This window comes from Hirundo rustica, chromosome 9 (genome assembly GCF_015227805.2).
Source record: "Hirundo rustica isolate bHirRus1 chromosome 9, bHirRus1.pri.v3, whole genome shotgun sequence".
Taxonomy (NCBI): Eukaryota; Metazoa; Chordata; class Aves; order Passeriformes; family Hirundinidae; genus Hirundo; species Hirundo rustica.
In genome coordinates this window covers 21,005,756-21,022,673 of record NC_053458.1, presented here as the reverse complement: position 1 = coordinate 21,022,673, position 16,918 = coordinate 21,005,756, and the positions used below count along the sequence as shown (strand labels likewise).

The following is a 16,918-nucleotide window of genomic DNA, read 5'->3' as shown; positions in this document are numbered from 1 at the left end:
AACCCCAGATTACCATGGAGGGAGCTCTTACTCTTTGTTTCCATTTTATGTTTCTTTTGCTCTTTAGGTTTGGTTTCAGTTTTCTCACCTTGTTTTCTACTTTTTGAAGTGATGTTTTTTTAACTTCACACCCTTTCAGAAACTGACTACATTAATGATATGAATCTTTTGAATGATATTTTTTCTCTTCCTCTAGTGCCTCGTTCTCCTTCCTTCAACTTTCTGCTGTTGACATCTCTTATTTCCTGAAACTTCTGTCTCTCCAAATCTTCTGACTTTGCTGTTGTCTGAAGATTATATTTCATGCATCTGCCTCAGATAAGCTGGTTTTGATGCTGTTTCATTGCTACTATTTTTGGTATGAGTGCAGTAAGGGAATTTTTGTTGGAAATACCTGTGAGCAGTAAAATCAGTGCCTGTCAAGTAGAATAGGAAGTTATATTGAGGAACACATTTTTAAGAAACATTATAGGTAGTGTGGGATAAAATTTCAAGCCTTAATGCTGAATAGCTTTTAAAAAATACAGCATTGAGGCTGTTTCACCCAATCTAAGCTGTTCATCAGCTTGTATATGCTTTGATCTTGGTTTTAGATTTGAAGTTTGATGTAAAAAAATGAAGAAGGTAGAGGCATAATTCCGATTGCTGCTGGATATGAATTGCAACTTTCAATTTGAAATCCCCCCTGTGATATTTGACCCATAAAAATATAACTGTCTAGCACAAATAATGCCTTTCATTGAGACCATAATATCTATAACAAAATGCTAGGAGAATGTTGGTATCAGACAAGGTTTATCTTTCATGTTGTATGTTTGATAAAACCACTTGATAAACCATTGGTTAATTGCAATATATTTTTTTCCAAATTTTATCTCCCCAAAATGCCTTTCTGCATTGACCACAAATGATGTAGGAGCATGTTTTTCACAAAGCATGACCTTTTCTGGTGTGTTTTCTAGGAGCATCTGCTTGCCTGCGGTTGGCTCTTGAATTTGCCCACTGTAGGCTGCTGAGATTGACTGGAGCAGGACCCATAATGGCTGGGATATTGGGTTTAGTTTGGACTCGCTGTGTTGGACTGAAAGACCCAGCTAAATTCATGTCGAGAGTTTCATTGAACTCGTATGTGCTACTGGTGTTTTTATCAGAAATAGTGAGGACTGAAGTTGGCCTTAGATGAAGTTCTATGACTTGTTACCAATCTGGGAGGTATTTGGTCCCATGCCCTTTCACAAATGTTTTTAAACACAATTCCACAACAAATATTTGGAAATCCCTATAAACTCTATAGAGCAAAAGTGAGGGACGGTCCTGTGTGCTCGAGGAGGCAATATTAATGTCAGAGATTACTGCCTCTGCCGTGGCAGAGCTGGGAAATAAGCAGTGGACCTTACCTGCCCTTCAGAATAACATGCTAAGAAATCCATCCCTCCCTCTGTCTCTGCTTATCAGTTCTCAAATGTAGGTTATGACATGACCGGAGTTAGAACAGTGCGCAAAGATCACGAAGTAGAGGACAAAAGTTTCTGTAGTCAGCAGAGCTGGTGGAATTCCAGGAGACATCTTAATTGTAAATATGACTGTATGGTTAATGATAGGTATCTCTGGTTTGCTCTTCTTTATCACAGTATCTAAATCTAAAACACATACTAAGATCCCCATCACAGACTTTAAGAACTCAGAATGTTCTTTTCAACCTCCAGACAAGTGAAAGCTAAAGAACAACGTTTTAAAAAACATTAAAAAAAGAGAAGAATCAATCCCACTTTCTCTCTTTAGTTCTGCAGTGGCATTTTGGAATTGCAGCACATAGATGATATAATCTGCAAGCTGATGTATGTTCAAGGCAATAAGACAATAATTAAACAGTAAAAACTAAAAATACCAAATTAGTTTCTCTCATTTATTTTGTAATTTTCAGTATAAGTATCCAGCTCAAGGAGAATTGGGTACAAACATGATGGGAATGTATTTTTCTGTGTATTTTCTTCTACAACTACTAGTGTACTTTGGATTTTTATTTTTTTTTTTTTAAATCTAAATGAACAGATGATTAGGGAGAAAACCAAACCACTGCTCTTACCAAATTTCAGTAGAAGCTGACAATGCTGCTTTTGTTGCAGAATGTCTTCTCAAGTTTCATTTTTTTTAATCCCGTATCAAAGCTGATGATTTTTAAAATGAGTGGAAGACAGTGAAATGTCTGAGTTATACCATCCTGTTTACGGTGTGTCTCTTGGTAGCGTTGGAGGCAAGTGCTTTTCTGTTTAGACCAATCTAATCCCTTGTGTCTTCTGGTAGAGAGATCTCCTAGGAGTGTGAAGTCTTTCAATGGCTGTGGGCCACTTGGAGGCTAACTGCAGCAAAGAGAACAACTCACTTCCCTTTGCACTGCAGAAGGGAATATTTTTTTCTTGCAGATGTATATTGTGCATTTATGCCTAATAAATATTCTTGTCTTCATTGATTGTGTACTGGAGTACATTCAAGTCATGGTTCAGGTGTGACTTGGTAGCACTGAGCAAAGCCATACACTAATTAAATTTGTGCAGCCAGTGGTTGAAGTAAACTCAGGGAAGAGAGAAGTGTGGAAGTGACTGGTTCACCCAAGACAGGAAGAAAAACTCTTCCTCTGCTTTTAGCAGAAGAGAGGAAGAAAAACTCCATTGCACAGCCTCCTCTGAGTATTGTTCTTGCAAGGATCAAAATTGACCAAGAGTCTGTTTAAATATTAAAGTGAAATAACGCAGTGGGAGTGAGGAACCCACATGTCACTTAAACTGCAGGACGCATACCTAAAACAGTGTTGGAGGTGCAATCAGTAATCAATATGTAAGCACTAATTTCCTTCTAAAATATCTGTATGCCAATTTTAAACATCCAAGGTCACGAACACAAAATGTATATATAAAATGTACAAACTGGTGGTTGCAGTTTAGAGGATTTGCTTGTTCTTTTTGAAACATGTAAAAATAGTCTTCTGAAGTCTGTTAAAGGGCAGAGACAAAAGAAATGTAACTTGGGAAAACACACAGCACTGATTTACATCCTTTCCTATTTAAAAAAACCTACCTGTCCAAAGTCTGAACACCTTTGATATTCTCCTTGTTCAATCATTAGGGATTTTAAAAGGAATGCTTAGGTAAAAAAATTAAAATAGTATTAAAATATCCTGTTAAAATGCAGGAAAAATGCATTTCTTTCATGATTGATTACTGTTACGGCCCATATAAAATATGGTAAAAAATGACGGTATCATCAGTAAGAGTGTTCAAAAAGCATTGAAAACAAGCACTTGATCAAAGCTGAATACAGCTGGAAGATACTGTGTCTAAGTATAGGTTATCCTTGTAGTGTTTATTCTGAAGGGAACTGGAATGACTTAATAGCAGATAGGTTTTGCAGCACTGTCCTAGGAACATCCTTTTGTACCCTTTTGCCCTCCATGCAAAACCTGAAATGTAGTAAATGCACCAGCAAGGACAAACTCCAGTTGCATGTTTAAAAGGACACTGTGCTCTGAGGCAGTCTGCGCTTATGCTGTTAGTTGCAGTGTTTATAACACAGCAATGCTTAAAGTAAGGTTGTCATTCTTTAAGCAAGGTCTTAAAAAGGAAAAAAAAAACCAACAACAACCCAACCAAAATACCAGCCCCAAACTTAACACCCCAGCAGGCAGGGTGAGGGCTGGGAGGTATTCAAAGAATCAAAACCACGAGCTTCAGACAGGAAGCAGCTGCTCGAACTCCTTCCCTCCATGCTTGCGTTAGGGAGTCTCGGCTTTGCGGACAAAATGAACCAAGGGATGAGCACGATGGTGCTGCTTGTGCAATTTAAACTTTTTCATTTCCCTGTAAGAGCAGAGCTATCTAGGGAACCTTTTGGGCTAGTGCCTGAAGCCTTGTCAGAGACCTAAAATTTGAAAAATGGGGTTTTAAACAAAATTTTTAAAAATGTGTACATTTGTGTCCATTGTTGGATATTGATTAGTCAAGACTTGCTCATTTAAGTTCTAACAACATAATATTGAGTTTTACAGATTCCCAGAGAGCATTTGGTTTTGGTTTTTCTCCTTTAATGTTTAGGATTCATGTGTGCAGTTCTGTCAGCTACTCCCACTGTTGTAGTTCTGAAGTTTGCGTGATCAGAGTTGTCACTTCTGCTAAAAGGAGTAAAATGCTCGGTGTACAAAGTGGGGGTAAATATTCTTGGTATCAACCTGTCCTTTGGACAGCAGGTCATCTGTCCTCATATCTTTGAGTGGTTTCTAAAAAATTTGTTCTGCAAGTTTTGTCTGCCTTCCTAGTTCCAAACTGCCTGTCTCACTTCTCCTTCTTAGAAGACTTTGGAGAAAAAGTTGCATCTTCTGTAGCTGTTGATTTCCCTGGGGCTCTTGAAGTCCCAGCGGTTTGCATCTCTGTATTTAGCTTATCTACGCACAGATCGGCAACACCCAGGAGGATTTTGTCTTTGCCTTTTTTTTTTTTTTTTTTTTTTTTTTTTTTTTTTTTTTTTTCCCCCCTCTCTACTCTGGAGAATCTTTCCTGCCACTTCATTGTGGAGACACTGACACTAGGGAGAATGTGTCCAAGGTGAGACTTCCCTAGGTCAATGTGTGTAGGGTATGAAGGTCTGCATGCCCAGAGCCAGCCAGGCTTCCCCTGCAGCACAACAGCACCTTTGAGCACTCCTCTCACAGCTGGAGCTGGGGCTCAGTGCTCAGAGGAAACGTGCATGACTGCCAAAACCAGCTTTTACAGCAGTTGTACCCTTGCTGCCTCTGCATGAAAGCATTTGGCACCTGGTTTCAAACCCTTTTTCCGCAGTTGCTGGCAGGCTCCCGTCAGTCACAAAGACTTGGCTCGGGGTTGTGGATTTCTCTGCCGTGGTTCCCTGGGACAGTTGGTCTATTTTTCTTAATGCTCCTATGCCAGTGCTAAGCCTTGATGGGAAAGAGGGATGAAGTAGTCCTCAGATGTGTTTCCTTAGGGCGTAGTTCAGTGGAAATGGGAGAATGGATTTGGGCAACGAGAGATCCAGAATCAGGATGGCTGAAGGTGGTGTCAATGAGAAAACAGGCAGCCTCCCGCAGCTGGTGATCGCCCCAGTGGAAAGGAAGTCTGTGTCTTTCCTTCAGATTGCACCTATCAGTTCAATCCACACCTAAAGCCTGGATCTCATTATCTGAATGAGGTGAAAATTAGGATATAGCTATATGCGAAGCTGCGTGTAATGAAACACAGATGATGACATTTCTACCTGCTGGAGGTCTGCCCTCTGTCCTGTTCCTAAGGAGGTGTTTGTGCAGGTGCCAAGGCTGTAAATTGTCTTTCATAATCTGTGTTTCTGTATGGCTTTGACACTTCAGTGCATGCCACAACAGTATTTAGTAGAGGCATATTTGCACAGCTGGCATTTGAAATCTGGTTTTTGTTTTTAAGGGCCTGTTAGAGGTGCCAGTAGGTGAAACAAAGGTTTGCTTTTAGGTCAGGTCTTTTTTTAACTCTTTCTGTTTTTGGGGGGGCTTTTTTTTTTTTTTCCTCCCTTCTTTCCTTTAATTCTAAGGCGTTTTCATTCATTTTGCCTTTTTGAAAAGCTCCCATCCTTTCTCTTTCCCTAGAGGCTTGTGGTTTGATTAAAACTAACTGAAACTAACATGAACTACTAACACGGTACCCGAACAAGGCAGAAGGAGAGAAAATGTTCAATTTAACTTATGAACACGCTTTACTTGGAATAACATGCTCATTAGATCAGCAGCTGTGTAATCACCCTGGAGTTCTCTGGCTTAATGTATTTTCTTCCTCCTCCCCCCCCTTTTTTTTTTCCATCTGTTAACCAAGTAACATGGAAATGTAGCAGTTCCTAGAGGTCTTTTTTTTCAAAAGTTAATGATGGATTAGTGTACAATATTAATGCATGTTAATTAATATATATATTTCAACTGCTACCCACTCCCCTCTGTGCCAAATAAAGTATTGATTTAGGGTTGTCCAGGGCCTGGTTAATGCTATGCTTGTAAAAGATAAACCTTTATTAATATAAGTAAGTGGAGACTATATTTACATATTGTATTTTCACCTTATCTCTGAGCGACGGAGATGCAAAATGATGTTTCTCTTTCCCCTCCTCCTCCTCACCAGTCTGGTGAATGAGTGAAAACAGCTTCATGAGAACTCAGTCAGCATGTGGGCATGACTGGCACTTCTGGCTTTCAAGTGTTCTGCACACATGGCACTTAAAATTGGCCTCATAAGAGCCTCACCCCATGATGCAGAGAATTCATGATTTTGCGTTCTCCAGAAACAGTGGATTTCTAGATGCACTGTTTTTTTTTACTTTTCATGATCTGCCCAGAGCTCTGACTTTTACCGTGTTTTAGGAAAACACATCCTGATTTAAGTGCATGCGTGGTAGTAACTGCTTTGATGATCTAAACACAAGTGAGTCTTTCTAGGTTTTATTGGCATAAGCTATGAAAGTGTTGCCATCAATATTTGTTGATCACTTAAAATTCTCAATTTAGGTAAATATCAGAAATATGAGTATGGGCACAGTCCTTACAGCAGCTGTCAGTAGCATGGAATTATTGCTTGACTGGGGAGACAGTGAGTTGCAAAATGATTTACTTCTGTTTCTTCTAAAAGTGGAAAAGTACTTTTGGAATGTGCTTAATCTGTTCTTTAACAGCATGATTTGCAAGTTCTTTTTAAAGAAACAAGATTAAAAAGAGACACCACTAAAATACTAGAGAAAGGGGCATTTTGGACTCAGACACACTACTGGTATGGAAAGTAGTAAAACAGTCCCTCTAGTGTACTGCTGCTGTAAGCAGACACAGGAATATCTGATGTGATTAACTGAAGGGTATGGCTGCAGGAAATTACAAAATAATGTTTTGACAAGGCACATGAAAGGTCTTACATAGACTGGAGAGTCTGATCTACAACTGTAAGTCAAGTTAAGCCATAATAAATACCTGACTAAAAACCAAAGAAGCTGTTAGAATTCCTAATGAAGTAAAGAGTTAATGTACAGTGTGAAACCATTGCTCTTGCCAGCAGTGCCTGAAACATGAATGAGGAGCAGAGCCACTCACCAGGGTGTGGGCTGAGGTGTGCTTCCTCTTCCAGCACTGTAGATTTGAATTTCATGTCATATTTTGCATAAACTGGCTATGTACAGAAAAACAAACTTGGATGCTCACATCTTCTTGAAGTGAGTGGTGACTTTGATGTGACTTCTAAAGACCTGCTTAACCTCTGTCTCGTGTTAGGCAGTGCAAAGGAGCTGAACTGAGGTGGGTGCAGTAAGGCTTCCTTTTATGCCTGGAAGCCTCTTGCTAATATCTCCCAGTGTCAGGTTGCCTGCAGGCAAATCATAGACTTATTGAACTTTTCAGTGTGAAGGAATGTAGTCGTTGTGGGATGTTTTCGAGTTTTTTTTTTTTGTGTGTGTTGTAGCTGGCCAGAACATCAGTTAGGAATCTTTACTCAGTACCTGTTTTTTGCTGACTGTTCCTGGTGGTAGTGTGTGTGCAAAGCTCTGCAGCCCTTTGTACATATGTTTGTTGCAGAGCAGCACCAGCTATGGAATTCCTGTTGTTCTGGACTTTGTAAAAGCAAGGAGTGCTACTTGCACTTAAACCAAGATCCAGTCAAGCCTCATTCAAAGTACAGGAGCATCTGTCAGTCCTGGCTATGGAAGAGAGCTGGGTGATCATTTAGGGTTAAATGCATAAAAGGGATAAAAGCTCTTCTGAAAGGAAGAGAGCAAAGCAAAAAAAGCACATGCAAAGTGCTATATTGAATGTTAGGGACTTTAATGTGTATCGTACATTGTAATTTTGGAGTTCAGAATTGCACAATATTATAGGTTCCCTCCCATCAACTGCAGAGGGCTTCAAACTAGCGCTGTTCTGAAAAATTCCTGAGTCTTTCTTTTGTCAGTTATTGAAAATTCAGACGTTTTGCTGCATTTAAGTTGGTTTTGCTAAATGTCTATTGAAGTTCTGTTTGTTTATCAGACAACTCAGTCCATACATGACTGCAGTCATCCCCACGGTATGACTTGAAATTTGGGAATTCTTAGTTGTTTCTGCAGTGGCTCAGGACCAAAGAATTGAAATTTCCAATGGGAGGAGAATCTTGCTTTGCCCCGCTGTTTGTTGCAGCAAATACATTTACATGTATATGTTATTGGTATAGTGTGTTGACCAGAAGTGGTAATTCCATGTGTGATTACTGGTTTAAGTATTCTTGACATTTTCTCAGAATTTTTTAGGGAAACCACAACTGTAAGAAAAATGCTGCTCAATAGACATAGTTCTCTTTCTTGACAGTGCTGTTTTAAGCTGTGGTTTGATAGGAGTGGTTCAATGGGTAAGCATTATCTTTTATTCTGTGGAAGTTGAATTTGTGTTCTAATTGTTAGTAGAGACTGGAATGCTTACTGGTTTCTGTTCTAAAAGCAGGGAAGATTCTTGTAGTCATCTGTCGTCTCTAGTCGTACAGTTCCTTTCTCTGTCCTCTTTTCTGCACGTTTTCTGGTAAATACTTCTCTGGTTTCCCCGGTGTGTGTGGGTGTCATTTTGGGCCTCTGTGCCTGCCCCCTCCAGGTTTTCACAGCAATTCCTGAAAAAGCTTTTCTGTTCCTCTTATTTATAAATCTTGCTTTTGTTTGTGATCATATTGATAGATCTAAAATGTAACTTGGCAGTACACTTTGGGAATAACATTTGCTAGTTACCTTCCTAAAATTTGTGATTTTATTTCTACAGCTTTTTTTTTTTTTTTTTTAATGTTATCTTGAAGCAACTGTAATTAGCTGTGAAGAGTAAGCTATATGTCTGCTGGGTTTGATTAGGCTAGATAAGTGAGAATCCCTCTAAGGAAAAGGGTCTGCGTGGGTGGAATAGTTTGCAAAAGGCTTTTTGTATGCTGGGAAATATCATGTTGAAACAAGTAAGGGATGTTCAGTTCACCAGACTTGCCCCTCTTTGTTTGGAGAACCATTAAGCCTCCTGTGATTTTGCCGATCAATCAGTGCCCACCCATGTGTCAGGACAGATCACTCTGCCATTGAATCCCCCAGCACTGTGTCTCGTGTGGCTCAGTGCTGCTTGCAGCCCCTTGCTGGGATTCTCACAGGTGTGCAGGGGCAGGTTCTGGTCTGCTACAGAAACCAGAACAGCCCTGCAACAGTAAGACTTGTTTAAGGAGTCTTTTTCCCTTTCGACCTTTTGATTAATGTGAAATAGTTTTAAATTAATTCTGTAATTTATTCAATCAACTTTTATTCACAGTTTCTAAAGGTTATTCTAGACCGTATTGCATTTCTTCTGTTCAGAGGGGAAATATGTGCCCCTATCTTTGATTATGTTAATAGCATCACGTTGTTTTTATTATTCTTTGCTGTAAGGCAAAACGAGATATTTTTGTGGCATTAATTTTCACAGCTGCTTAAATGAACTCCAAATATTGCTTTCACAGGATTAGTCTAACATTCATTCTTAATTTTGCTCATCTGCCTATGAAATATTGTTCACTGTGGAGGCTTTGTAACTTCAGTTTAAGCTGTAGTTTGTGATATTTCTCTGTGGTTTTTACTTTGTCATTCTCCTTTGTAAACGTGTCATTTTCTTTCCTTTGAGAGATGCACTTTTAACTCTTTTATGGTCATGGTAGTCTTGTAATTAGAACTTAAAAAACAAACAACTGAAATTGTAGATTATTCCCAAATGCCTGTGAAATGTAGAATTGCTGTACTGAATTTTGATACTGCTGGTAAAACCCTTCTTTGGAGATTTCAGCTTAATATGGATTTTGATTTGAAAATATACAGGCTGAAACGTCTGAGGAGTTCAGGGGAAACCTCGTCACTGGAATTACGGAAATTCAGGCAGGGTGGCATTTTGGGTCATTTTCTCTCTCTAGCAAGTAAGACTTGCATATCTGAGTATGAGTAAATAGTTATGACGGGGAGGACTTGCCAGGCAGTGTCAAAGCAGGTCTTGCATTAATTCAGCCGCCAGCAAACCGACGACATTTGTGTGTGTGTTCTACCTTTCCTGATGCTCGGTGTGTGACCTCAGCGGGTACGGGAGATAGTCTCTATTCTCTAGGGTGAGCTCCTGCGGCGTGCTGCCGTGTCCCGGGCAGCAGGAGGGGCTCGGGGCTGCTGCGGCGGCAGCGGGCTCGGCTCGGCTCGGCTCCGCTCGTTGCCGGGCGCTGCGGGCGCCGCGCTCCCCCGGCGCTGCCGCCGCGGCCTCTGGCTCCCTCTGCCGCCGCGGCCTCTGGCTCCCTCTGCCGCCGCGGCCTCTGGCTCCCTCTGCCGCCGCGGCCTCTGGCTCCCTCTGCCGCCGCGGCCTCTGGCTCCCTCTGCCGCCGCGGCCTCTGGCTCCCTCTGCCGCCGCGGCCTCTGGCTCCCTCTGCCGCCGCGGCCTCTGGCTCCCTCTGCCGCCGCGGCCTCTGGCTCCCTCTGCCGCCGCGGCCTCTGGCTCCCTCTGCCGCCGCGGCCTCTGGCTCCCTCTGCCGCCGCGGCCTCTGGCTCCCTCTGCCGCCGCGGCCTCTGGCTCCCTCTGCCGCCGCGGCCTCTGGCTCCCTCTGCCGCCGCGGCCTCTGGCTCCCTCTGCCGCCGCGGCCTCTGGCTCCCTCTGCCGCCGCGGCCTCTGGCTCCCTCTGCCGCCGCGGCCTCTGGCTCCCTCTGCCGCCGCGGCCTCTGGCTCCCTCTGCCGCCGCGGCCTCTGGCTCCCTCTGCCGCCGCGGCCTCTGGCTCCCTCTGCCGCCGCGGCCTCTGGCTCCCTCTGCCGCCGCGGCCTCTGGCTCCCTCTGCCGCCGCGGCCTCTGGCTCCCTCTGCCGCCGCGGCCTCTGGCTCCCTCTGCCGCCGCGGCCTCTGGCTCCCTCTGCCGCCGCGGCCTCTGGCTCCCTCTGCCGCCGCGGCCTCTGGCTCCCTCTGCCGCCGCGGCCTCTGGCTCCCTCTGCCGCCGCGGCCTCTGGCTCCCTCTGCCGCCGCGGCCTCTGGCTCCCTCTGCCGCCGCGGCCTCTGGCTCCCTCTGCCGCCGCGGCCTCTGGCTCCCTCTGCCGCCGCGGCCTCTGGCTCCCTCTGCCGCCGCGGCCTCTGGCTCCCTCTGCCGCCGCGGCCTCTGGCTCCCTCTGCCGCCGCGGCCTCTGGCTCCCTCTGCCGCCGCGGCCTCTGGCTCCCTCTGCCGCCCGCCGTGCGCCACGGCGCGGCCGCTCCGGCCCGCACCCGCACGGACGCCGCTGTCTCAGCCCTGAGCAGGGGGAGGGCGGAATTCGGTTACGAGCGCACCCAGGTCCAATTGGCCGTTTGGGACAGACGGATTTATAGACTTTGATTTGAAGTACTGCTGCTGATAGTGAAACAATAGAGAACGAAATGATTATTATTTTTTTCCTTTTGTTCTACAACTAATCATAGTTTGTTTCCCTCTTCTGCAGGTGATAGAAACGCTTTCTAAGCTTTCCCGCACCCCTATTGCACTAGGCACAGGAATAAGGTGTGTTATTGCCGTGGGGAATGGTGGGAGTAATGCCTCTTGGTGTGATGCTCTTTGGAAAAGTTGTTAGAGGCGGTGTGGGCTGTGTTCCCCCACTGAGAACTTCTCTAGCTGTAAGCCAGAGTGCCAGGTGGGCCGCTAAGTGAGGCTCTGGACCTCTGAGGAGTCATGAAAGGTATCTGCTCCCTCTGGTGCACTGCCTGAAGGGTCTGAGTTATGTGTACTGCCCGTGCTGAAACAGAGGTGAACTTGTGTGATAATCGTGACACAGGGATCAGAAGTCAAACTGATGCAGTGCTGATTTATATAAAGACAAAATGGGGTTTCTCTTCTTTCTTGCTTTTAAAAAATCAGAAAAATTGGCCAAGTTTGTGAGGTTCTTGTTTTCAAAAAGAAACCAAAAAAGCCCAACCAGATCAAACCTGAAAGTTTTGATGATTTTTTCTAGTTGAGAAATGTCAGTGATGTGTATTACTGGCGGTTTATAACAACTGTGTCCAATGGGAAATTATTACGTTGTCAATCTGCACAATGAAGTGTAAATACACATATACTGCTCATCAGAGAAATGGGGGAACATATAAGCATATTAGCATACAATAATCTGTGTGAAAATTTTGGAAACCAAACAGAAATACACTATGTGACTAGGCTAGTGGTGTCTCTAATTAATGCTTTTTTCTTTCTATAGGCCCTTCCCTACAGAAGAAAGTGTTGATGATGAAGATATCTACAAAGGTCTTCCTGATTTAATAGAGTACGTTGTAAATATATTAGTTACAGGTTTTGTCTTTCAGTTGCTTGCTATTGTTTGTATTGTGTTGTAGAAAATACAGTTTTGATGAGAATGGGATATTTATTTAATTTGTAAATATTTTGTTAGTCATCATGCTGACCAGGAAGAACTAACTATGAAAATTTTTTAATTATTAGGATACAGTTGTGTGTATAAAGCAGCATGTTTCATAGAGGGTGCTGATAGTAAAGTAAATAAAGAATGCATTTTTAAGTTACCTGTCAGTACTATAAGAATGCTTTCAGAAGAGTGCAATATCACTTGTAAGGGACTCAAGGAAATTGTCTTGAACTTGCAAAGAGAATGCATGTTTGGATGATAATTCAAGTGGATCTTTTCCCTAAAGTCTGTGGAATTCTTAATGTGAGTGCATTTACCTCTTCTGGGTAAGTGTTTGCAGGATTGTCAGGGTACTCTTGTGTCCTGTGGCTGGGATCTCTGCAGATCCATGAGGAATAATGTTGGACAAGAGCTAGGTCAGAGCTCACTGTTCCCAGGCTCAAAGTTCACCAGCACCCACTGCATGTCGCTTGTTGTGGTGTGGGAAAGAAGCTGCTGTTCACACCAGGGATTTGTCACTTCAGTGCCTTTAAAGAAGGGAAACCTCACCATGATTGGCATTGCTCAATTTACCACTTTCCCTGCAAAGCTTGTCCTCGTCCCTGCAGCTGGCTGACTGGCTCATGGATAATTGCTTTGCACTCTGTGTAACAGAGCGTGCAGAAGGCAGGAGTCCCAGTCTCATTTGAGACCCCAGTGAGCAAGAGGTGATGTCCTTATCTCTTAGATGTGGTGGCATTATAACTGCTTGAAAATAGTGTTTCCACCAGTTCTTAAATGGGTGTGTAAATTCAGCATTGTGAGACAGTCTTTCATTTTAAAGAAAAGCTAACAAATCATACCAATGAAATTGATTCGTAACTCTTCTTGTGCAACAAATTATGAATATTATTAATGGAAATTTAATAGTTGCATGATGTCTCAATTGTGGAGGAAGCAATTCAAGAATAAGAAACAAATGTGCCAGTGAATGGTGCAGACGGCCCACATTTTTTAGTTTCCCTCAATTATTAGTAAGTTTATTTGAAATTAATTTAATTGTCCCTGAGTTTAAATGGTGTCTAAAAAATTTAAAATTAAGTCTTTTTGTCAGAAAGAGCTGTAGCAGTTAAATGTTTCTATCCTTATCCTGCCTTTTTGCCAGCTTTTTCCCCTGGAGCAGAGGTGGTAGAATGGATCGTGTCTGCTGCATCTGACAGCTGCCAGTGTTTAATGAGAAGTGCTAGCACACCATCCCTGCTGCTGGGAAGTAGAATGCTGGAATAACTTGTTGGTTTTTACTCTGAAGGATTTCAGTGCTGTCTTCCAACAGGAAAAAAACCTCAAAATTGTCAGCATATCTGATCCAGTTTCTATACTGTTATTGTGACTCGACTGCTTTCAATATCATTTAGTGTTCTTTTGTAGATGTACCCTAAGAAATAGGAATGAAAGATATTATGGGCTTGATACAGTCCTAGCACAAAGCAGGTAACACTCTAGCAGGGCTGACTGTAATGAAGCTGCATTAGCTGAGGGTAGAGTTGAGCATTGACTTTCTGCTTTATTTCTGCAGTCTGGGTAATTGGAGGGCATCACTTGTGCATACTCGGTTTCATTGAACTGGTTTTCAGTTTGATTGGTTCCTTTTTTCATTTTTGTGGAGCTGAAGGTTGCGTGAGGTGTTCCAGATTCTGGTTTATGATGTGGAGGTACAGTGCCTGAGTGCTGGCTCTGCAGTCTTTGGTGTATTTTACCCAGTGTTGTCCTTTCTTCAGGCAGGAAGAAGCCCTGTGACAGTGTCCCACATCCCAGTGTAGTGGCATGCCAGGCAGTAAGGAGAGGCAGCTCCTCTTCCCTGGATGTGGTGGGAAACGGGTCAGGGGGAAGAGGGCAGCTGGATTGTAGCTTATGACAAAACTGTCCTGAGGTGTTGCTTTTGCTGTCTGGTTAGTTCCCATGTGGTTCTAAATTCATGTAGTCTTCAGTATTGTGTTGATTTTATAAAATGTATTTTAAATAAATTGAGAAAAGAAAATTAAGGGACCTAATTTTCCCTTATGAGTTATTTTCATTAGATATTCTATTAATTGATATCGTGCAGAGCTTGTGGTACTTTGTGCTGCACAGTTTGTTTCTTGTCTTGTCTTTCCAGTGAAACTGGTGTTGAGGAAGATGAGGAGTTGTATGATTGTGTCTATGGAGAAGATGAAGGCGGGGAAGTTTATGAAGACCTAATGAAGGATGAAGCAGCACAGCAACCTGTATGTTTTCCAGTTCCTGGCAGCTTTGCAATAATAGCAGTTAACTTTTTGCAAGTTGAAATGATGTCTCTATAGATGGTTTCAGTGAAGCTCCTGCTCAGCTGCATGCTCAGAGCTTTATCTCCTGTGTGAGACTTTGCAGGCTGTTTGGGTAAAGGGGTGAACATTAACTATGGGGAGCTTAAAAAAAAAAAAAAGATTTTTAAATGAGGTACAGTAATTACTTTGGTTTTGAGTAGTAAAATTTACCTACTGTTTTAAGAGCAGTTTGTTGAATTGCTTACTTGAAAGTGTCCTACCTGCAAAATTGTAACAATTTTGTGAAATGATTATGTATGATGATATTTCAGCCATAGTTTGGATAACTAGGCTAGCAAGTTTCAAACTAATGAATTCCCTGCTTATTCAACCACATATAGGTTTTGTTGATCATTAGGTTGTCATTATGTTGCACTATGTCATTATGTTCCACTAAGTTTTCTCTAGGAGTAGCTGAACTTCAGAGGCCGGCTTTTCTTACCTGTGACTGGTATCACATGTTTTCTTACTTCCTCTTTCCTTTTGTTTATTGCACTCAAATTGTAGGTGTTTGTGGTGTGGATAGAAAAATGGATATGTCAATTTCTGCCAAAAGTGTCTGTTAGTGATCTGTTTGGGTTAGGTGAGCACAGAACTGAAGTGAATGCTTCTAACTGGAATGCCAAGATTTGTTTGCATTGCTCGTTTGAGTAATGATGAACAGCAAATGTCCAAATTTTGCAAATGGATATAAACTATTAAGTACAGCAACTTCTATAATTGGGCAAATACTCAGAATGTTTTGGACAGTACTGACTAAAGGCAAAAAATAGCTGAAAGTCTAAATAATGTCAAATTCTAATTCTTTATGGAGATTAACTACAATTAACTGTGACAGTGTCTCCTTCCCTCTACAAAAGAATTCAGGAATAAATGATAGATTTGAGATGAGGGTGACCATGATGATGCTCACAAAGCACAGTTCTTCTGATAAGACTGTATTTTTGCAAAATGGTTACTTGTGTTTGCATCTGATATAGATGGAACCTTAACATTCATTGTGCAAAAATGAAGAACTGCAAAAATTGGGTTTTCAAGAGTAATTTGTGAAATTGCAGCACCTGGTAAATGAGAGTGAGAAGCTGAGTTCCACTTGTACAAACTGGTTGTAAAGTCACATAGAGACAAGGAGAGAAGGGTAAAGGCGATCAGCCAAAGCAGTGACCAGGTTTTATGTACCTGTGTGATTTGCAGCCTGGTATGTAGTTGAGGTGGTAGGAATACGTTTCCCACTCTAAGGTGGGCAAGCTGTATAGGAGCTGTGTGGACAGTGTAGGTGTGCCTTACTCTGTGCTGTGCTTAGCAGGTCTGTAGGACTGGCAGCTGAGAGGGAGTGGAAGGAGTTTAGCTCTTGAACATACCAGGAGCTAAATGTTAATATTTCAGTCTAGAAATTCTGTTATTCCTGGAAAAGTCTTTTGTTCAAAAGCTGAAAGTGTTGTTTCTGAATGGAAAGAACTGAAATGCTAAATTTATATTCCAGACTCTCTCTAGAGTCAGGTCTAGTCATCTGGTCTATGTGCAGCATAGGAATTCTCTACCCTCTATGAAAATCAGTAAGACACAACCAGGGATATACTGAAGGATGTTACAAATTGATAAACAGGCTTCAGAAAGGATGTTGTAGTTCTGTTGCTTATTAAGGTACTGCTTATTGTTGTTGGAGAAAATATTTTGGATTAGTTACTGCTTCTAACTGCAAGAGCCTATCCAGTTACTGTGTCAAACCTCCACACTGACCTCTGATATCTCCAGGTCTTCTGTGCCTTGCTTGACATGTAAGGTTCCATAGCATATTCCAGTTATTTACTCTTTTATTTGAAATAGGATTTTATTGAAGCTGTAATGCAGTAAATCCTATCTTGGGTAAGAGTGCTTGTAAACAATTTTCATAGAGTCATGTAATTACTGATAATTACTTCCATGTCCTATGAGTCTGCTGGTTTACATGGAAGAAATCCCAGGGTCTTGTTGGAGACACATGCATATGTGAAAGTTGAACTTTTGAGGTCACTGCATTTCCTGATCTGAGGACACACTCCAGTTGTGTCTGAAGAGAAAGCTCCCCTTGAGAAATAAAAGTGGAAAAACTGTAAATAAGTACAAGGATTAGACTGTATCCAATATTTATGGCAATGCAAAGTTGCTTACATGATTTAGCCCCATTAAGTTTAATGGAATTATTAACTGCTGAGTCTTTTAAATAAGATTTCCTAGTC

The 16,918-nt window shown here is 42.2% G+C and overlaps 1 protein-coding gene across 3 annotated transcripts in view; it reads left to right on the top strand.

The window, feature by feature from the left end:
- Window positions 1-16,918, top strand: part of VAV3 (vav guanine nucleotide exchange factor 3) — a 166,209-nt gene that overhangs the window by 59,278 nt on the left and 90,013 nt on the right. For all 3 annotated transcript variants that reach the window (XM_040073086.2, XM_040073085.1, XM_040073084.2), the window contains 3 exons: window positions 11,464-11,522; window positions 12,214-12,279; window positions 14,513-14,621. In XM_040073086.2, coding sequence (XP_039929020.1) covers window positions 11,464-11,522; window positions 12,214-12,279; window positions 14,513-14,621 — 234 coding nt within the window. The remainder of the gene's footprint in view (window positions 1-11,463; window positions 11,523-12,213; window positions 12,280-14,512; window positions 14,622-16,918) is intronic.